Source organism: Coccinella septempunctata, chromosome 2 (genome assembly GCF_907165205.1).
Source record: "Coccinella septempunctata chromosome 2, icCocSept1.1, whole genome shotgun sequence".
Classification (NCBI taxonomy): Eukaryota; Metazoa; Arthropoda; class Insecta; order Coleoptera; family Coccinellidae; genus Coccinella; species Coccinella septempunctata.
The window spans coordinates 39,485,956-39,507,968 of record NC_058190.1 but is presented as its reverse complement, the minus strand read 5'-3'; the positions used below and the strand labels follow the sequence as shown (position 1 = coordinate 39,507,968).

General features: G+C 34.1%; 5 protein-coding genes across 7 annotated transcripts; 2 read left to right on the top strand and 3 right to left on the bottom strand.

The window, feature by feature from the left end:
• Positions 1–1,381: 1,381 nt before the first annotated feature.
• On the bottom strand, positions 1,382–3,741 carry LOC123306522 (1,5-anhydro-D-fructose reductase-like). Its single transcript, XM_044888567.1, has 6 exons — positions 3,462–3,741; positions 3,178–3,377; positions 2,625–2,793; positions 2,142–2,389; positions 1,645–1,896; positions 1,382–1,591 (listed from the first exon to the last, which is right to left on the bottom strand). Exons 1-6 carry the CDS (start codon positions 3,528–3,530, stop codon positions 1,552–1,554), a joined length of 978 nt encoding a protein of 325 aa, XP_044744502.1. The 5' UTR covers positions 3,531–3,741; the 3' UTR covers positions 1,382–1,551.
• A 519-nt stretch (positions 3,742–4,260) lies between these two features.
• LOC123306523 lies at positions 4,261–8,467 on the top strand. Its single transcript, XM_044888568.1, has 2 exons — positions 4,261–4,645; positions 7,761–8,467. The coding sequence occupies exons 1-2, from the start codon at positions 4,438–4,440 to the stop codon at positions 8,405–8,407; spliced, it is 855 nt and encodes a 284-aa protein (XP_044744503.1). The 5' UTR covers positions 4,261–4,437; the 3' UTR covers positions 8,408–8,467.
• Positions 4,900–16,111, bottom strand: LOC123306521 (regulation of nuclear pre-mRNA domain-containing protein 2). 3 transcript variants are annotated; one of them, XM_044888565.1, is made up of 12 exons: positions 15,466–16,111; positions 15,091–15,368; positions 14,859–15,034; positions 14,466–14,658; positions 14,109–14,207; positions 12,737–12,876; positions 12,365–12,659; positions 11,830–12,204; positions 11,650–11,774; positions 10,607–10,886; positions 9,919–10,545; positions 4,900–5,072 (listed from the first exon to the last, which is right to left on the bottom strand). In XM_044888565.1, the coding sequence occupies exons 1-11, from the start codon at positions 15,756–15,758 to the stop codon at positions 9,950–9,952; spliced, it is 2,850 nt and encodes a 949-aa protein (XP_044744500.1). In that variant the 5' UTR covers positions 15,759–16,111; the 3' UTR covers positions 4,900–5,072; positions 9,919–9,949. The 3 variants fall into 3 exon arrangements, with proteins under 3 accessions (XP_044744500.1, XP_044744499.1, XP_044744501.1); XM_044888564.1 differs by lacking the exon at positions 4,900–5,072 and having other exon boundaries at positions 9,274–10,545; positions 15,466–16,110; XM_044888566.1 differs by lacking the exons at positions 4,900–5,072; positions 14,109–14,207 and having other exon boundaries at positions 9,274–10,545; positions 15,466–16,110.
• Positions 16,112–16,559: 448 nt separating this feature from the next.
• On the bottom strand, positions 16,560–17,689 carry LOC123306786 (F-box only protein 6-like). Its single transcript, XM_044888929.1, has 2 exons — positions 16,869–17,689; positions 16,560–16,800 (listed from the first exon to the last, which is right to left on the bottom strand). Exons 1-2 carry the CDS (start codon positions 17,661–17,663, stop codon positions 16,651–16,653), a joined length of 945 nt encoding a protein of 314 aa, XP_044744864.1. The 5' UTR covers positions 17,664–17,689; the 3' UTR covers positions 16,560–16,650.
• A 110-nt stretch (positions 17,690–17,799) lies between these two features.
• LOC123306784 (nibrin) lies at positions 17,800–21,228 on the top strand. Its single transcript, XM_044888926.1, has 2 exons — positions 17,800–19,411; positions 20,447–21,228. Exons 1-2 carry the CDS (start codon positions 18,220–18,222, stop codon positions 21,160–21,162), a joined length of 1,908 nt encoding a protein of 635 aa, XP_044744861.1. The 5' UTR covers positions 17,800–18,219; the 3' UTR covers positions 21,163–21,228.
• The last annotated feature ends 785 nt before the right edge of the window (positions 21,229–22,013 follow it).

The following is a 22,013-nucleotide window of genomic DNA, read 5'->3' as shown; positions in this document are numbered from 1 at the left end:
AAAGACCTATGTGGATTTTATATTTTCCTGCAGGAAAGATTTCAAAGTCTCTAAACAACGACTCCCTGTTTTATCTTCCTCACAGTTAGATCACCAGGAATGCACTGACATGAAATTATTAATAACTAAAGTTTTGAATGATGAAAGAAAGTGTTCAACATTTGGGTTAGTATTCCTTACTCCATGTGTTCTAATGTACCCAAAAAGGTTCTCTAAACAATCTTGATTGAAAGCCCCAGTGAGAATATACTTAAAGTGATAATCATTGAACAGTTTAACAGGTAAAGGAATGCTTTCAATGTTGTCACTACATTCTTCAAAGTGGCACCACAATGGATCTTTTCTTTCGAGGGCAATAAAATGAAATATGTACTGTTGAAAATTTGTATCGCCTGCTCCCAACAAACATTGTGTTCTGTTTGAATACTAACCGTCTTCTTTAAGAGTTTCGCAGTGGATGTCCAAGCTCTGGATACATTCAACGAATCAAATAACTCATCAGAGAATAGTATAAAGTCAGCAGTGTCGATAGCCTCTCTGTGAAGCTGAACCGGATGCTTGATTTCTAAAAAGGAAAATAGTAAATTTTTGTATTATTATGTTTGAAAAAAATACTTACTCCATTGAGAAATGAGCTTCATCATTGACCCCACGGAGTGGCTTAATAACTGACTACACAGTTTGACTTTCATTTCCATTAACACAATTTTTAAAGGGTTTGGTTGAATTGGTTTAAGTATAAACAATTAATGTTATAATTACGTGGTTCTTTGAATCAAATATTTCTTACAAGAAAATTGATTTCCTCATAAAACTGTCGAGTTCAATAAATGAGTATTTTTAATTTACTCTCGTATAAGATCTCGTTTGTAAACAAGAATTTGCATTAAAACATATTGACATTGACAGTGTTGGCGTTCACAAATCCAATATGTCAGAATACAGTAATCTGTGGAGAATATTTTCGTATGCAGTGCCACATAGCGATTGATTGCAGAACTAAAAACCGTATTTGGGGTGGGGGTAAGGAAGTGTCAAGCCCCTGCCATTTGAATTTGTTTGATTCATGGGGTTATGACATTTGAATTCATGTGTCTTTTGAGCTATTGCTCGGTGGAGCTACTACTATTCTTTTTCAAAGATTAGGCTCTTGTCTTTTCTTTCTTTAATTTTCTGTTTTTTTTTTCAGAGTAATACGATTTATTATATTAAAACTATAAAATAATGACTTTCCCATGAAAGTAATTAGGTATCAATTATTATTTTTAGCATACTTCTTTATTTCCATTTACGAATTAATATACATAGTGAATCATGTATGAAATGGTAAGATTTGGGTACACTATATTCACCATTTACATAAGTGAAAAAATTAATCAAATCTTTGAAAATAGCTTTTTATTATCAGTCATTGCAGATGTACAATACTTTTTTAGTTCGATACGAATAATACGATGTCTATATGAGCTGATCAAGAGTTTATTATGCAAATAAACATCATATATTTGAAAAAAAAAAATATTACACCCAAATATTCTCTAGAAAGTGCATTCATTTGAAGGGGAAGTCAGGATGATTAGATAATTTGAATCTGCAAAAAAAAAACATGTGAAAAACAGCCTGCGAAATTGTTTCAAGAATTACCCATTCATGTCACAAACTCTGCCAGCCTCTCCCTTGTCGAGTGTTTTCAAGAGAGCTATGTCACTTTTGTCCAACTCGAAATTGAAAATATCTATATTTTCTTTTATCCTACTCGGCGTGACACTTTTCGGAATTGCAGCTACGCCATTTTGGACGAGGAAACGCAACATAATTTGAGCAGGACTTTTTGAATGCTTTTTCGCAATCGATATAACATTTTCGTCCTCCATTATTTTTGGCAGGTTTTTCGTACTGCAAAAACGATAATCTGAGAGTTACTCAGTTGTTTATTCATACATAAATTTTTGGCTCAAAAATCGAAGTGAATAATTTGCGCACATGTGAATAACCTATAAAAGGATATAAAAATTGATTTGTATATGTACTGAATATATTAAGTTAGGTGTCTACCTAAATATATACCACCTAAAAAAGGTTCCTTCTGTTACAATCACTTCGATTTATTGAGCAGAATGTGTATTATTTACACTACTTACGGATATCCCTGCTTTTCATGGAATATGTTAATCGCCGGCGATCCTAGAGGAGAATATGCTACAACAGATATTCCATGTTTTTTACAAAACTCAATAAGCTCAGTATTTTGCAAATACAAATGGGCCTCAATTTGCAAATTGGCCGGTTTTATTGTCGCTTTTTCAAGGATCCTTGCGATTTGATTTTTGTTGAAATTTGATATTCCGATAGACCTCGTCTTTCCCAGTTCGACCATTTCCTCCATTTTCTGAAAACAAACACATGGTGTAGAGACTAACGACGAAAACGCATATGGGGACGCAAAGTATATATTTCTTTTTGTTGCTGTTGTTCTCGCTTCATCAGTTCAAATATATAGTTCTCGTTTAAAGTGAAATTATAAATGATCAAGTAAGCATTTGTTGTTTTACCATTATACAATATCTTTTATTAGGTATAGTATCTTATATATTTTTACAACAATGGAACAATGTAAATATTACCTTCCAAACTGCTATATGATCTGTAGGTTCAGCTTGAAGCTCACCAGCTTCGTTTAATGGAAAGTCTATTGTTTCATGATATTTAACGCAGACTGGGAAATGCACCAGATATAAATCAACATATTCTAATCCCAAATTATGCAGAGATTTGTTCAGGAACATTTCGACTCTGTTAAAATGAAAATAAATTATTTGAACTATCGTGTATAACTTATTGATTAATAAAAGTGGCATTTTGAGCAACGATAAGCATGTTTACAGGTTTGAATATTTTCATTTTTCATATATTTAATGATTTTATGGCCGTTTCATACCGAATAAGATTCATGAGCTATTTTGCAGTTTAAAAAATTCGGTTTTGCAGTCGGTGTTTGAGGAAATTCATCAAAAAACATACGCGACAAAAGGAACCATCCACGTAAGGTCAAAATTGACCCGCACAATCGTTCAATTTTGGAAAAACGCAAGTCAAAGCCAGTGCGCACGTCACTGTATAGTTGCTGAAGACAAGGTATATTGCTTTTTATGAAATCTCCAGAAGAGAATTTGTTACCTATCCGGATGTACCCCTGCCAGGGGCAATTTGGTCGTTATGAACAATTCTTCTCTCTTGACTAGACCTTTCCTTATCCATTCTTCGATAACTTTTCCAACTATGTTCTCGTTTTTGTAAAGAAAAGCTGTGTCGAAGTGTCGGTATCCACTCTCGAAAGCTGCATTCATGGCATTTCTCAATTCCAATGGTTCATTAACCTAAGAACGAAGATCGGTATACAAGAATTGGTAATGATTCTTCTGCACTTTTATACGTTTTTTTAAGAAATTCTATCCACCTACTTGCCAAGTTCCCAATCCAATGAGTGGCATTTTAGCACCATTGTTCAGAATTATTGAATTCTTCAACATATTTCGCGCAATTCTCCCAAGAAATGTAAAACAAAATTCGAAAATTAAACTTCAGATTATATCGCGATTTGACACCAGTGGTTCGTTCCGCTAAATGAAAACATTCAATTGACTAAAACTATTTATAGTATTTATAGCACGATTATATATTTACATTTCATAATATGTTTCAACAGTGATAAGATTCTGTCAATGGAAAAAACACCTTGAAAATAATTGTCATGTTATCGACAATCGACAAATATATGAGGTAGATAAATAATAATAATAATAAAATAAGAAGCCCTTTAAATATAAATCATAATAATATGTTTTTGAAAATACACTGCTCAACACAATTGATAGGGATCACGTTTTTTTTAATCGTTGCTTTTTCTTAAGTTATCTGAAACATCTGTTATACATTTGTTCTTCAAGGAAAAACCTGAATATTTAAAGTTGTTTTTAATCATATTTTTTCCTTACTTTATCTGAAATCGATTAATTGTATGAGCCTGCAGATGGTGGCATACAAAACTATATGGTATTTGATCTTGAAACATATATGTTCAATTATTTTTTTATTTGTGTAATTGTAAAGCTTCAATTTCTGACGAATTTAATCTTAAGGATGAAATTAATATACATTAATAAAAAGCGAATGATTCAAACGTTTTCATATTCATAATTTTTAAGAATGGGATATTCAGCTGGTTTATGAACCAATTCAACTCAACTATATATGATATTTATTATTCATTGTAGGTATATCATTTTATATCAATAATTATTCTCATATGATACATCTACAATAATTAATTATTGTAGAGATCAAGGTTTTCTAACGTTCATGTCATATTGACAAGTTTACTTGCGAACAAATGAGGCCGTCACAGTCTTTGTCCATATTTGTCAAAATTGTAGTGAAATGGAGGAACTTTTCCATTCAATCACGAAGATATTAGCGCACAACATTGTTGTGCATGTTTATTCACTGCCAAATTTCTCAATAGAAAGCTTCATCACCTCGCTCATCTGTGTTGTCCACATCTTATTAATCATGGAAGTTAATTCGCTGGTCTCCCATATAACAGAAAAATCCATTGCAAAATTGAGACGACAAAGAATAATGAGAGGTAAGTTCTTGCTCAAGATAAACTTTACCGACTTTTATAAAAATTGTGGCGAGAAATAAATGCCTGCAGAACCATTCACTTACTCATTACTAACAACAGACTCAGCCCATACAAATGATTCTTCAGAACATTCGTCCTAACATGCATGCGTTGCAAATTTTTCCATTTTTTTCGAATTTTCAAGTTTATAATCTTCGCTTTCCAAATATCAATAAATTAATTCTTTAGCTTTGAAAATGTTTCCGAGAAAGTACGATTTTAAATTGTAAGTTTTTATTCTCATAAACATTTTTTCATATAAGGAACATATTTGGACTCACTTAATGTCAGGAGAAAAGAAATCTAATCTTCCTTTATCCGTTCTCAGATCCCTTCTCCATATTTCAGTCTCTTTTCAAATAGGCGGATTGCAGTTCAGCAAAATTCACTGTAACAAAAATTTTGAGTGATAAATGAACCAATTCAACACATCTTCATACAATCTTCTAAGAAAGATTTAACCCATAATAACCTAGTGTTACACATATGTAACGCAAATTTCACTGGCAAATCTATTTTATTACTCAGTAACTGTAGCTATTAGCGTTACATATATGTAACACCATTTTTCTCAAACAAAAACTATACAATTTTCAAACAGAAATTGAGTTGTTTTTGTCTTGTACACTCTATAAAGAATATTTATTCAATTAGAATAGTGATCATAACTCAGGTTATTAAGGGTTAAGATAAATAGCAAAAATGAGCGGAAAATTGCAAGATATCAAGAGGTTTTCGGCATAGATCTGTTTTTTTTTATTAATTGCCAAAACCCTTAATTGTTATAAGAAGCACTTAAAGATGGCACACATACGTCCGTATAAATAGATAAAGTATTCAACTTGAATATTTTCAAAGAAGGCTGACTTCCGATAATATCGAAAAATCCATTTCGTATTTCAAATGACACACCCAGTAGTTCATTAATTCTTGGACAGGGTGTCCAGCATCATCAATTTCGGCAAATCAAAGCCAAGAAAAGTCAGTAAATTTGAAAGGGGACCCATATAATTTTATACCCAAAATCGAAAACTGTTATTCTAGTAAATCGAAACGGTTTATTTATTAGGTGCCATCTTTAGGGGGCCTAATAATTTCTTCGAACCTATTCACCCTTTATAACGATATAAAATATTGTGTGTCATTTGAAATAAGAGAGTAGTGTGCTATTTCCGGTATAGCCGATGAATGTCGCTCTTCTATGAAAATTCTTATTAGGGTACAAATTTCCAGCTCAATTTATTGCCTCTAGCATAGCCTACTAGAATTAATTCTAGTATTCCATGCCGCTTGTTCTCCCAAAATATTTAGTAGAGTTGTACGTCAATCATCCTGTATATTTATATTAGATTGAAGACACTTGGTGAACTCAAAGTCGCTGGAAGAACTAGGTACATTACATATTATATTCACTTTAACGATTAGTTTTTACCACTACATTGGTTTCGGTACTATCTCGATAGCTTCTTCAGCATCGGCATAGACACGAGGGGAACCAGCCCCCCTTCCTCGGAATTCTTGGTGCCCCCCACCCAGACCCAGATATTAAACGATGAACTTAAATTCATTATGCAAGCATGCAGAAAATTGCACTGGTTTCAGCAACTCACTTTAATCTTTGGGTTTCAGTGTTCGTTATCTGCTAAGATTATAGATTATAACTCCATATAATCTTTGGTTATCTGCAACTGGAGCGGTATTCAGAGACCGCTTACACAGAATTAGGAGTGTATGTAAACTGTCCAAGATTTTGTATTATGCTGTAAAATCCGATGATATTCATTTTTTTATAAAACGATCCACGCAGATTGAACCTAAACGTGAGGGTACCGTGGTTACATACTACAAAAAGAGGAAGTCAATTAATACTACCCTTAAAGGTCTGCAGGTGAAAGATCTCTCGGGCAGAGACACAAATTCTGGATGCTAAAAACGCGTACACATATGCAACAGAACTTGTCTCACAGAACACCGTCTCACAGCAGATGCAAAAAGGAACTTTGACGATTTTAGTTCTGTTGCATATCTGAACCCAATTTAAAGTGTGGTCGTATCGAGCCGTTGTAGATGTCCGACGCTCCACTGTATACCGGTGGGATTCAGCTGTTCGGAGAGTTCTTCTCGCAGGTTTCTCAAGATCTTAAGCACGTGGCAGAATAAAGGTTTGCTCCAAAGAAAATTGGCCATGGGGGACGGATGTAGCTATATAATGAGAAAGATCGGCCACATCGCGCCGATGCTACAGAGGAAACAAACGTATGGGCTCTAATAATTAGGTACCAATGGTAAGAGCTAGTCTCGGGACCGAGCCCTGGGCACCCTTTCATCTATTTTGTGGAAAACAGCAACCTGTTCACTTCGTCCAGTAGGGAAGTTATTCGAGATCCACTTGCTGAGTCCAGGAGGCAATGGGCAGGATGGAAGCTTATTGATTAGAGCAGTATGCCTAACCTGGTTGAAAGGCCTTAGCGACATCCTTTGCAACTATCAAGGACACACCATTTGCGCTACTCCAAATACGTGTGACATATATGTATATGTAATGTAAGCAGCTCCTATTCTACCCATTACTGCGAGCCCCTTCGTTAAGGGTGTTTTTAATGGCCGTTTGAACATTTGCAATAATTCAACCACGTTTAGCTTTTAGAAATAAACGCGGTTCGACAATTGAAAAAAAAAACGGTAACCTTCGAAGACTGCACTAAACAGCGTTGATAAGTCAATTTTGACTAAAAAATCCCAGATCCTCCAAATTTTTCACTAGTAAAATGGCATGGCAAACTTGACTGTTTTCAAAACTGGAGAGGTCGCAGTTCGAATCCTCTTCTACATGCATATTTTTCTAACTTACGCCAATTATTTGTCACATCTTCTAGTAGGTTTAGACCTCTCAAGTAAAGTTTATGATAAGAAGAAGACATTGAAAACTCGTAGCTCATTACGCGGTAAACTTTGTTGTAAACTCGAAAGAATGTGTGTGAATACTATTTTTGGTCCTTTGGCGTTGCTGATCTTTGTGCCAATCTAAAATTCAAACTTACATAGCCTTTTTTCATCACACCCATTTCATTTTCAGACGACAGCAAGCCAAACTCCAGTATATCACTTCAAAGTGGAGATACCCATGTGAAGATGCAACACCACCTCCGAAAATACTATGAGAATCACTCGCCTTTCATCCCGCCAAACTACAGCACGAAGAAATTGACAAAAATACCCGAAATGCAAAGTTCCGACTATAATTGGATACCGACGACGGTGGAAGAGGAAAAATACGAAAAAATAGATCAGATCCTATCGGTATCTCCAAGCGATTACATAAAGAAGGACAAGGAGAAGAAAATACACGAGAATGAACTCAGGCATTGTCTCAAATCCCTCACTACCCTCTTGGAATGCAGTGTAGCATCAAGAATGTCCACAACAAGTCTAGCCAAAAGCATCAGCATCATAAGGGATCACCTGAAGACTACAGGTTCGAATGAAAATATTGCGGAAAGTAACAAAAAAGCAACTGAAAATAACAGGAAAACGACAGATAGTTTGTTTGATATGATGGAACGTTCTTTAACCCAGAGTGCGAAAGAAGACGGGGTGACATCGCATGGTGATAGGGCTCGTAGGTCAAGTCTTGAGGGCAATTTCTCAATATACAGTTCTCCAAGTGATACTAGCGCAGAGGCCGATTTAGATTCCCAATCTAATATAACGGAAGTCAAGTAGAAGAGAGCGCTGAACATTAGATTTGAAAAGTTGTAAAATAAAACATATTAACGGACCTTATATTTCATGCATTAATTTTACCAAAATTGAGTTCAACCTGAAGAACTACGCACAGAGAAAATAACCATAAAAGCTTAAGATACTATCTGCATCTTTGGAAATCTATATATTGATATATATTTTCTACTTTGATCCTTAAAATGACCAACACAAGAAGCCTTACAGGAAGAAGGTATATTATTACTGTATAACCAAAGATTAACAAGTACTTTCTTTGGTATATATTCTTTTGAAATAGAGCGAAACAATCTTTGGTACCTAACATAGCCGCTGAACTAAATAAGTGTAAAAAAAAATTGTATATGTTTTGACCATATTTCAAGAAAAGAGATTCACGAATGCATTGTACTAAAAATAATAGCGCTTGCAAATACGTAAATATTTATTTTTTCATCCCATTTTTTCAATTTTTTTTTCGAGAACGAATGATCATGTTGCGGGTGACAGTAGTGTGGGGCATAGAATTTAACAAATACTAACGCAAATACATTTCGATTCTGGCAATTTTTTTTCAACACAATTTGGATAATTTAATTACAAAAATAGGAACGAATCCTCCGAAGACGCAAACATTTCAATAATATCAAGAATGGACAAACCGAACACAATCTGTGAAAATGTAATCCTACTATTCTATGATCACTTGTCATAAAAAATCGAAAGAAAGGTTAGATTCATGAATTGATTATGAAATCTGTAAAAATACTATTTTACATCAATATACCTTCCTTGAAAAGTGCTGTTCCTTCTATTACTCCTTCAGAACGGATTAAAGGATATATTCTAATAAATAAGAATCAACAATATCATATTTCTTCAGCCAGCAGTTATGAAAACTCCTAAATGATATATATTCAAAATTGTACATAAGAACCCAAACAACATAATTTATTTTGAACAATATTTTACATTGAGAAGCATAATACACTATGCGGTATACATTTTCTATGTATCTAAATGGTTCATTTCTGAATTCAATTAATCACGATGAGGAGATAAAAGGCGCATTCTCCCTATTGTTACCTATTATGAGATTATAAAATTAATACAAAAAGGAATACAAATGTAGCTCCCATCGTAGTTATATGGATGAGTGTAAATTCATTAGGTGATAGGAATGAATAAGGGAAATAATTGGATACAAACTTTATAATTAACGATTCAAACAAAGTTTATGAAATACCAACTGCTCTATTATATAAATACCAAATATCCTGAAAAATATTAGCAACCATTATTGAAATTTAAAATTCTTTTGAAATGATAGAGATCTATATTCTATAGAGAAAAAAATTATCAACTTTACAACTAATATGTACAATCTGCAAATCTGTGAATATTCTCATAGAGACAAAACAAAAACTTCAGTTCCTTCTAAAATTTAGAAAGATTGTTTTTGAACAATTATTATAATGGTGTCTCTCCTTTTTCCATACAGATGTGGCTCTTACCTTTTCAGAATTTTCTGTACAATAAGGTGATTCAATATCCCCCTCTATGACCTCTATTGCCTCTAAAGTTGTTGCCCCATGGAAATCTAGCATTTCCTCTGCCACGTCCTCTAAAGTTGTTTCCACTCCCTCGATTGGAATAGTTGTCATTGAAGTTACCCATGAAACCTCCCCTTCCTCTTGGCGTACCTCTATTATTCATGAACTTATTCCTCTTGAAGTTTTTACCCCCCTGATAGGGGCCATTATTATAAGATGGCTGAAAACTTGATGGGTGATCTCCCATCCAATTCATAGGTGGTGCCATAGGGGGAGGGGGTATTGAATTCATATGTTGAAACATTGGGGGAGGTTGAAGATTTCCAGAATCAGAATTCCAGAAAGGTTCTGATAAATTCTCTTCTAAATCTTCTGGATTCAGAAGAAAATCGTTTATGTCATTGTTCATCTGATCTAGCAACAAATTTTCTTCCGCATCATCAGGAAGTTCGGGTAAAGGTGGGGGAGGCTCAAGCATTAATGGCAAATCGGATTTATTTGAAGCAAAGGAGGTCATACCGTCTTGACTGTTTGATCGTGAGTTCAAATCTATTGGTGATTTCAACGACTGTGAATTGCTGTTTGAACCTACAAAAATATAAGGTATTAGAACTGAACAGGATGATTATATAAGACACAACAAAGTTACCTATGATTCCGTCAATTACAACACGCAAGTTTTCTCTATGCGGATTATGATTAGAATGATCCTTTCCCTCTTGAGCTTCCTCATCGCTGAGTTCCATATCAATACTTTCTACATTATCTTGTGGAAATGATAAACCAAGTTTTTTGCTATGATTCATGCCTGAAACTACTGGTATCGGACAAGCATGTGGATTTGGCGGCGGAGGTGGCGGTGGTAGTTTTAACTGTTCTCCAATATCGAATGGCAATCTATAATCTTTATCGCCTGATTGTCGGTAATCCTTCAGGGAAAAAATTAAAACTTTTTTATCAAATATTTTAATATCAATCCTAACTAATCAATTCCATCTACTTCAGTTTTAGACACAAGGTGAACAACTCTTAAAGGGACAAATTTGAAGTGGAAAGCACAGGGAAGGACAACTAAGATGAATTTATAGGGACATAATGGAAAAAACTTCTGGTCTATCTTTGTATTAATCTGGGGCTGTTGAAAAAAGTCAAACATGTCTATGTTGTTCAACATCCTTAACAATCACCAATTTTTATCAGGCAATAATATTTTTCATGATTTTGTTTCACAAACGTAGAGTTAGTATAAATATACAGGGTGTGCAGCAACTAGTCAGCCATAGCTCATTGATAAGAAGGGTCCTATCTCTTGGACACAAAATGCGAAAATTGAGGTGTTTCTAGCGAAAATACACTTATCAGTTACATCTGATTTGTACAGTTGGTCAACACTAAAAGCTTATGCCATAGTGAAGAGATGGGAAAAAATTTCAGGCATGTAGGTAATGAGAAAAATTGGATTTAATTTTTTTCAATTGTTCACCGCAACTAAGCATTTCCGAGAAGAAATTTATAGGTGTAAAACCTGCATAGATAGCCCTCTACACACTACACACCCTGTAGAATATGAGAATTTTCAGAGCAAAAATGTGGAAGAGCCACACAAGAACTTAGAAAAACGGAAATATTCATCTTTCATTCAAAATAAACTTTTCATTTGATTTCATTATTTAATTCCGACATTATTCTCACCTGATCACCTCCTGACCAACCCTCACTGTTACATAATTGATTTGAATTCGAATCAGTGGCAGGGGATCCTATCAAACTAATCAAATTCCTGTGATCAACGTCCTGGTTTCTCCCAGGCATTTTACCTGAAACAAACCACTTATAATACACCCTCAAATAACAAAGTAAAGTCCAACTAACCAGTATCCATAAGATTAGAAGGCAACACCCTATGGTCAACGTCAGCCGCCCCACTACTCGCTATGTTATCGTGGTATTCTATAGGATCTCCAAAGGCCTCTTTTTCGAACGGGGGCGGGCTTTCCGGCGTATCTGTGTTGTCCAAAGGCGGTGGAGCCCAACTCAGATCACCGTCCCACGTCTGAATATCCTCCTCCGGGTTGTATTCTTCACTGGGAGGGTACGGATTGGCACCGATGGGGGTTTCGAAAGTTGGTTCGTTGGAGAACAAAGTCGTTATTGGGTCGTAGCTCGAGTCTGCCGGTGTGTTACTGTACGCAGGGGGATAGTTGGCCTCGGCCCCATAGGATGTGTTGGCATTGAAAGATGGCGGACCTGGAGAATCAAGAATGACGATAGCGATTCTTCGAGCCAAGTTGCACATATCGATAATTGTATCAATTTTTGCTAGATGTTTTTCCAAATTTTGTTGTAGTTGTTACACAATATACTCTGAACATATGCCAACAAATTAGATTAAAATAAAGCAACATACCATAATCTGAAACAGTCTCGTTATCGTATCTGGTTTCGTAATTTCCACCGTTGGTAAAATTCGTATCCTCCTTAGCTCCAAATGGTGGCATCGGCGGCGGTAACAGTGGTATCGAGTGTGTATTCGAGGGATAAGAGAAGGGCTCAGTCTTTGGGGGTAATGGGGGTTGCAAGATCTCAGGAATTGTTTGACTCAATGAAGGAATTACGGAAGGAAGGCTACCGAAATTTGAATTTGTTGTTTGCGGTGCTGTACTAGTAGAATTTGTACTGAATAAGTCTGACGAATTGAAATTCTGAAAAATATATGAATTATAATCCATGTTGATGAAACATATGACTAATTCTTTGTCAGAATCGAATCCATTCTTACTTGTACATTAAAGGGTAAATTGGATCCAATAAAACTAGTGAAACCGTTGGCCAAAAATGGAGCAGTGGTTTCTGTTACAGGAGCTGGCACTGGGTTGTAATAGTTTGCATTTGTGATTTGAATATTCATTAAATCTATTTCTGAAATGAAAAATAGCATTTTAATATGTTGAGAGTTGCAACAGAAATGTACAAATGAAGCTAATTGATGTAGTTTCTGCAATTAAATATCGAAAATTTAATTTAATTCAATCTTATTAAATACAACAGAGCATACAGCAATTACTTGATAGTTTCATCAAATTTGAAGATAACAACAAATTGAGTGGGTTTATGTAGAGTTTGTGAGAATTAAGACCTAAAAAGCGAACCAATCTAACCAATGGCCAGATAACGATCAAGTGGATTTGAATCAGCTGAAAATGGCATTTCTACAAAATGAATGACATGAGATTCTGGCATGATCTGAATGACACATAACTCAAAATTGAGGAATTCATGAGTATGGTAAATAATTTCTTTTTTGAAATATTCTTAATTCAAAGAAATATAAATCATTATGCTCAAATAACAAATTTTTCAGGAAAAAGGAAATCACTTGGGCCAGAACTAAGATAACTTTTGTCATGAAGAATAAATACCATATGTTTGTATACAACAAGTATCAAATCGTGAACAAGACCTTGGACTTCAAGAGATGAAAATATACTGAAAACCTTGTATGTTAATTTCATGCCTTAACCTAGTCCCAATTCAACTTCAACCTGTCTAACCATAAGGTCCTTTCGTTTGCATAAAAAGTGTAGCACTTTTCTACACTCGATTTTAGTATTCGTTTGCTGATTGAATTCACACCAGTCTAGAGGAGGTGTAGTTTATTTACATCTCCTTTTGACTATGTGCAGATAAACTACACTTCTTCTACACTAGTGTAAATCAAATCGAGTGAAGAAAGGTGCTACACTTTTTATGCAAACAAAAGGACCTAATAATAGGAATATTTTCATTGTCCAAATAAGGTTTTTCAAAAACTGTATTCCAATAAAACCCTAGCATATAAATGGGGTGCTTCAAGGGAATCCAACAGCACCCTATATTCCCTAAAGCCCTATAAACCCTTGAAGCACTAAAATATGTATCTAAGTTTTTCAAAAATAAGAAAAAACCAAAAACCATCGTGCAGCTACATATTGTCTCTATTAAATCTGGTATTAGTAATGGCCAGTTTCATAATCAAACTTCAAGTCCCTTTAATTTTAAAGCTTCTTTTAGTACTATTAAAAATGAAAGCTTTAAGCTTAAAGGTATTTTAAATCTGATTGTAAAACTGTCCTAGAGTTCTTAGTTTTTATACATATATTTGTTTGATTTACCTGAAGCATGTGACGAAGATGTCTGCTCCCCAATTTTTAATTCAGACGAAATCAATTCATTTGTGATGTTCTCAGTCATTTCTTCGGCTGAAGATGCCTCTAATAATGATTTGAGAGAAGTGAAAGTTTGGGTTAGTTGTAAATTGGGCGATAATTTGATTTTCATCAGAGTGTTAAAATAAATAAACATGCAATTTCTAACTTATACTCGATATACATACTCAGCACCGAACTTCAATAAAAAACTCGATATGTACTTCAACAATCATGCAGTAAATTAATCTCATACAAACAATAATGTCTAATAATATAGGGTGTTTAATTTATAGGCAGATTTGCTTAACCTAAAAAACTTACCTGTTTTAGCTGGTTCTACTTGATGCGTTTCTTGAGGTGCAGATGTTTGTGGATCAGGCAACTCAATATCTGTATCCGAAGTGGGAGAAGGTGCATTTACATCGGGAGATGGAATGGGACTTGCAAGAGTTGCCTTATGTTCTTCTAATTTCTTTTGAAATGTTTTAACTCTTGTACCATAAGCTTTGTATGCCTAAAAATGTACAATTTGTTAATAATAGATACACACCACTTTGTTCCGGGTCAGAAACCAGCAACATTATTACTCAGTACATATTTTACAAATCTTTGATTGCCAATCAAAGACTTGACAGTGAATTGATTTCCAAATAAAATCACTGCAACTTTTTCGATCTTGAATATATTGAAGAAGTAGCAATTGATTTTACTTACATTAGCTACAACTTTAACGTCTTTTCTATCAGTATCCAATTGACCTTCAGCTTGCTTCAATACGGATATCAAATTAATTCTATTTTTGATTTCAACTTTGAGGGCATTTATATAATCTTCCATAGAACTAACATAACAATCTAAATCCTTTTCTGCATCATCCAAATGGGCACGATCTTAAAATTTAGTAATTAATGAAAAGGTAATGTGGCATTCATCCAACCACCTATACCTTTGAGAGAAGTATAGTAAGATTCAGTCTCAAGAATTTTGGGATGAAGTTCGTTCAGTTTCTTCAGTTTTACGTCTGTATCATTCTCCAAATTGGTACAAACCCTAATTTTGTTAATAACATAAGATGATTGGAACTCATGTGGTTCATCATTTTTGGGAGCAGTAGGGGTCACACTTATGAGTCCACACAAATCTGCTATGAATTCTTCATTATAAATGTTTCGATCTTCCCATATCTTGAAAATTCTAAGAATCTTTTGTTTCACCTTTTCATCTCTGAAAATAAAATCAATTCATCAATACATGAAGCAACTAGGGACCTCAAAAAAGATCTATAAATGGGAGTTTTTTGTTATAAAATAATATGACTTACCTAACCAAAGTCGTAGCTTTTTGTAAGGCAGTTCCCCAACTTTCCACATATTCATATTTTTTCCTTTTTGAGTATTGTATAACATCATTAGCCAAATAGAATAAAATAAGTCTATGTTCAACTTTGACCCTTTTCAATACATTAAGCCATGAATTAACAATCTTCTTATGATGTTGTCTATTACTTAAGCACCACTGACAACAATTGTTAATGCTTTCTTGAGAATCCTTCAATGCAGTCAATTTCTTTTCGAACTGGAGCACATTAAACTCGTTAGAATCTTTAGCACTCATTTTGAAAATAACCTGTAGAATTTTCACATAGCGAAGAAGGACACACTAAATACGAGTGCTATTATCCAAGGAATAGTGCCACAAGTTCCATTAATTAATTCGATCTAAAAATTATCGGTAGCAATCGCTATCAACAGCATATAATTGATGTTTGTTTTCCCAAGAACTTATATACAGATATTCAATTTTTGCTACAAGATCAGATATATTATTTTGTATATTTTGTAAGTTGCTTATTTTCATTTAACAATTTGACGATCTGATTGAAATTATTAAGAGTTTGAATAATATTCATGCCGGATATAAGTTCGCCAAATTTTGTTGATGGAAACCATATTGTTTTCTTATTTTTCATTATAAAATGAAACTACTGACTACTGTCAGTGATTTTTGACAATGTTCCGAAATTGCTACTATATGATTTTTGCAATGATATATATTTTATTTCGAGATTATGTTAGAAATAGTGTTTTTCTGCATAAATAAAGATTGTTTTAAAAATTATTAATTGTATCAAGGTAAGATTTCACTTCAATCAACACAACATTAGTGTTCTGTGCTAGTTCCCTCATCAGAGTTAATATTTGATCTATGTTTAACACACGAGCACGCGCAAATAGAAATACACGATTATTTGGGAATTTTGAATCGCGACCAGGAATTCTTCTAATAAAATTAATTTTTGAGTGGGGTCGTTTCCCAGGAAAATTCTTTTCTATGAAAAAAATCCTCTCAAAGGTGAAAAATGAAAAAATGAGAAATCGTTTAAAACAATTAATAATTATTGAATAAGAATTCATAAAAAATGTTATAATATTCAGATAAAATATATATGTGTATATATATGAGTATATATAATTCCAGTGTAAAAATTAATTTTCAGAATTTCCATCTAATGTCCAAGGCTATCCGATAAAAACTTGACCACTCCTCCAGCCATTTTAGGGCCATAATGTCCAGCCCAAAATTGATTATCTCTTGCTTTATGCTCAAACAGAATGCCTTCAATATCATCAGGATAATCTTCAATTACTATCTCCACCTGAAAAAAAATTATATGAGGTATTTCTAGAATTCAACTCTATATATTTGTATATGATTCCAGGTTACCTTTTGCCACTGTGCAGCTTCATTTCCACCAAACTGTATTTCTTTTTTCCTCTCAAGAATTATTTCATCCTCAATGTTAATTGGGTATTGACCCTCATTATTACCATCTTTCTGAGCCGTGGATTCTTTAGGTCTTCGATAAATAATTGCTTTCAACTCATAATGACCTCCACAATCAAAACGACCAGCATACCATTCACTTATATAGATGTGAGGTTTAAACTTTTTTATGATATATTTTGATAGATTTCCTTGAATCTGTATCATTTGCACCTTAGTACCTGAGGTGAAAGATGTTACAAAACAACTTTTAGCCCCATTGAAATCTGGAATATCATTTGGGATTGGGTCACTGCCAATTGGAGTCTCTTCGACTTTCATTCTATGGCCACCATCTTCAAGTATTATCCAGTGTTTGAATTTTTCCTGACCACAATTATTTTTCAATAAGTTCTTATCCAGGATACTATTATCTAAGCACTTATAGCACACATACCATGGAAGTTGCCTAGGGGATTTTCTTCCTATTCTTAGAAAAATAGTAGACCATAAACTATGAGTTTTCAACAAATTATACCATTTCTTACAAACTAAACGGAGTTTTAAGATATCCCTGATCGATACGAAACTCAGAATGTGAATTATAATCTCTTCTGGTAAGTAAATATTGCTCAAATAAAGTCCGTTTTCGAGGTCGTCGTCTGGAAAATTGAAATCCAAGGCTTCTATCATATCACTCTGGTTACTATTCATATTTGAATTTTTATAGGAGTCGTAGCTATACATTGAACCCATACCAAAATTATCTTTTGCTTTTGACCATGCTAAATTTTGGAGACGTTGGAGTAGGACTTCCTCTCTTTCTCATACATTTAACATCTGATCACATAAACAAAAAAAAATTATCATTTTTGACAAAGAGAAACACAGAATCTTTGTTTTTGACATCTAATCTAACCTAAAAAACTTCAGGCACTCAAAAAATGAGCTAAAAGAAGTGAAAGAAAAAAAGTACAATGAAATTGGATGAAAACTTATTTTATTAAGTAAAAATACTACAAATACTTATTTAGAGCTTTGAGAGAACTTTTACTACCAACTAGTACTATCCAACATAAAACCACAGAGTACGTTAACCTTTGTTTATGGTATGAAGTGAAATTCAAAATTTATTTATTTATTTATTTAGACAAAGATTGCACTTATACGTATAAAATCTTTGATTACGAAGATTGAGAATTCCTCCTTGGTTTATTGTTAATAACTGCGTCTTGTCCACCCTATTAACTCAGTGATTTCAAATGAAAGTCGGATATTCGAATTTTCAAGGATTAATAAACAAAAGGGAGACATGTTCCTTCTGATAGAAAACAACAAAACATTTTACCTCATTAAAGAAGGCAAATACATAGTAGGAAGACATGTAGGCGACATCATAATTAAAAATCATTCAGTTAGCAGAAAGCATGCAGAAATCATAGTTGAGAATAATGAGGCTTTTGTTCGGGATTGTGAATCAAAATTCTTCACAACATATAATGGAAAAATACTCCTGAAAAATGAAAAAACAAAATTGGAAGACGGTGGGGAAATCATTTTCGGTGAAGTTAAAGTAAGTTTCAAAGTAGGTGAAAATCTAGTTACTTGTTCTACAGGCGTAAAAGAACATGAAGATGAACTTCGTTTAATTATAAAAGAAATAGGAGGTGAATATTTGAAAGACTGGAATGATACTTGCACTTATTTGACAACTTCTGAGATTATGGTTACTTTGAAAGTTTTACATGCTATCATGGATAACAAGAAAATAGTGACACCTAACTTTTGGAAGGCATTCCTGAAGAATATGAAAGAGAATAAATTGCCACCTGATCCATCTGAATTCTATCCACCTTTGGGAGAAAGCATGATACATACAAAATTTTTAGACTATAATCCGGACAGAAAATGTATATTTGTTGGTAAAACATTTGCCTTTTGGAAGAAAAAGAGATTCTCAAGTATGCATGCTATTATTTCAAAAGCAGGTGGAACTTGTTTGCTTATACCAGCAGAAAAAAACAAATCACAAAAGGAATTGTTAGAACTCATGGATAATTGTATTGTCATGGATCCAGAAGACCAATCCTTGGAAAAAACTTACTCTGTTATAATTGAAGCTTATAAAAAGAAAGGAAAAAGAATCATACCTGTTCAAGAAATTGTTCTTGCAATTCTGCAATGTTCATGTGAAGAAAATTGTAATCCCTTTTTTGACAGAGCAAAAACAGTTTTCATTAGGGAAAGCCAAAAACCAGGACCATCTAAAGTGGTGGTTGGGGAGACTGAATGTTTCGAGTTTGAGTCGGAAAAGGAACAAAAACCAGTTATCATTCCTTCTTCTTTCGATATGGAGAGTTATTTAAATACCCAAACTAAAAACGATAAAACCAAATATGAAAATCTCTCACAGGCAAATGATGACATGACTAAAAAAACTGAAGTTTCTGGAATTGTACAGATAGACCTGGTAGAGGATGATGTTTCGAGCAAGAAAAAGTTAGGTGAGTTCATTTATGTCTTTTCTGCAAGCTATGTGCTAATAATATCAATGAAAATAATAAAAAAAACCAGTATCACCTGGAAACAAAGGATTATTTTTTATGCTTTGGGGTTAATTTGAATTCCCTGGTTGGATTGGGTATGAATTGCCAGATATGTCATTGATCACAAAGAGAGCTTTTGGTTGCGTTCACAAACTTACTCAGAGCAAGCTGAGTAAGCTCTGATTACCCGAAGCGTTCACAAACGTACTTTTAGTTCCTCAGAGTATGCTCTCTGAGCATGACCATACTCATACTCTACTCTCGGAGTAAGTTTATGAACACACCCCTTGTGAGTCTGAAAACTGAATCCACTGTCAAGCCATTTAGTGGGGATACTTAGGATCAATTTTTATCATGGTGCACATGTAAAAAATCTGGAATATCACATTTCCGCCATTGCCAAAGCACAAAAAGTAATCCTAAGTTTGCAGAGATACTGAACTTTGTTGTTATTTTTGCAGTGGTGGAAATTGGAAATTTTCACCTATATCAGAGGCAGTGGCGGCTTGTCCTATGAGGCAGTGCTTCACCCAGTAAATTCTGGAAATTACATGCATTAATCGAATATTTATGAATCCATTTCATCATCCCTTCAGTCCTAATTTTCCATCATACAGTACTGCACTGGGTCTCTGTTTTCCATAATATTCAATCTCAGGATTCTTCTTTATTCATCTCACTTCCTCTTTAATATCTCAATTATACTCGGCTCACTGCCTTCGATACTGCCGCAGAAGTTTTTTTTGGGAAATATTTCTTGCAATGCGAGTAGCAGTGGAAGTGAGCCGAGTGTAATTGAGGTTTAAGAAGAGGTTTGAGTCATGCCTAACGCGCTTCCTTGTCTAGAGCGTTATCTATCTACATCGACGCGATGAGAAACGAGAACATATCTACGCCTTTGAAAACGGCTTCTGCTTTTAATGATCATTTGAGGCATGCGTTTCCTTGGCAATCTGCAATTATTTGAACTAATTGAAACTTATGAAATTTCAGCCCCAATTTTCAAGAGACCAGCAGAAGAAACATTTGCCCCTCCCCCAAAAAAAATTAAAGAGGGCCATGCAAGCATGAAGTTGAACCCCTTCAGTGCCATGAAATCAAAATTAAATGAAAGGGAATCTACATCAAAGCTAGAAGTCGACTTAGATCTAACCAATAATCCATTTGGACAAATTCAGTTCAAAAAAGATATCAAGAAAGAAAATGAATCTGATGATGTCATAATAGTAAATGATTCTGGAAACGACAACCCAAAAAAAAGAAAGGGTGATGATTGTGTAGATTCTGTGGTCTCAAAAAAACGTACAAAAATTATTTGTAAGAAAAACAGAAAGTTTGTTGAAGTAGCACCTATTGATTTCTCAGAATTGAATCATTCAGTTTCAAACGGAGTTTGGGTCGATAAAACTTTCAAGGAGGAGATAAAACCAACCCCTTTGAATTTAGGTGAGGAAGAACAGAAATGGTGCGAGAGATTCAACAATTCCGTTGTCATTGTATCAAAGGATTTGTGGAGGAAAGACAAAGAGAACATAACAGATTTGACTTTGGCTCCAAGTTCATCAAATGTGAAAAATTTCAAAAAATTTCGTAAGGTAACTGTTCCCAAATCAGGACAAATTATTAAGTGTTCGAAAATAGTTTTTGGGAATTCGAATTTAGGTGTTGATTACAAATATTCGGATGATGAAGACAACAGAAATATGTGAAAGATGATTTTTTTAATACTTTGTTATATGAGTTTGGTATGAATATATTAAAGTATATTGAATATTTTTTGTTTTCTGACTTTCATTTGAATGTAGCAATAGCTACATGTGGTCAGGCTAGAAAAGTGCAGAGGTACCCTGACCACCCCAATCTCTTAGACCTTCCACCCATTGAGCATGCTTGGGATATTCAATTTTGGGGTGAGCTGGATAGTGAATATTTTGATTTCAAAAATCATATCTCCATGGTGAATGAAAACCTAAATATCTATATCATCAAAGATTCTCCCCCTTTGATATTACTATCTATATTATAGATAATTCTGCTATTGCAAATGATTTAACAAGAATATCACACATCTCCAACACAATCTCTATCTTTAACTCAAAATACTCCAAAGTATAAGATAATACTCTTTGCCTCTACCAAAAATGAGACAACCTCTGCTATTAATCCTTGGTGTTTCAAATTTCACTTGAAAACAGAATTTTGTATATCGTTTTCAAACCGCTTTTTACAGAATGGGGAATTCTCCTCAATTTGGGTTATCCCAGCATATGCAAGTTTAAATTGAATAATTATGAGTTTCATTCATGAATTTTTCAAATGCACCGCGGAAACTATTCAAAATCATTCTTCAAATATGAGGTTTTAAAATTTAAATCGCCTGGTTTCTAGTTTACGATTTGGCAACAGCGCCTACTAGAAAATAAAAAGAACAATGGCTTGTTTACAGCTGTTGATTTACAGCCATCATAAGGCGCGTACTCACTGGGAGCTTCAACAGCAAACAGCCATAAAAATCCCATAAAATTTTACGACCTTCCTCGATCGTCGCAGACCTCATAGA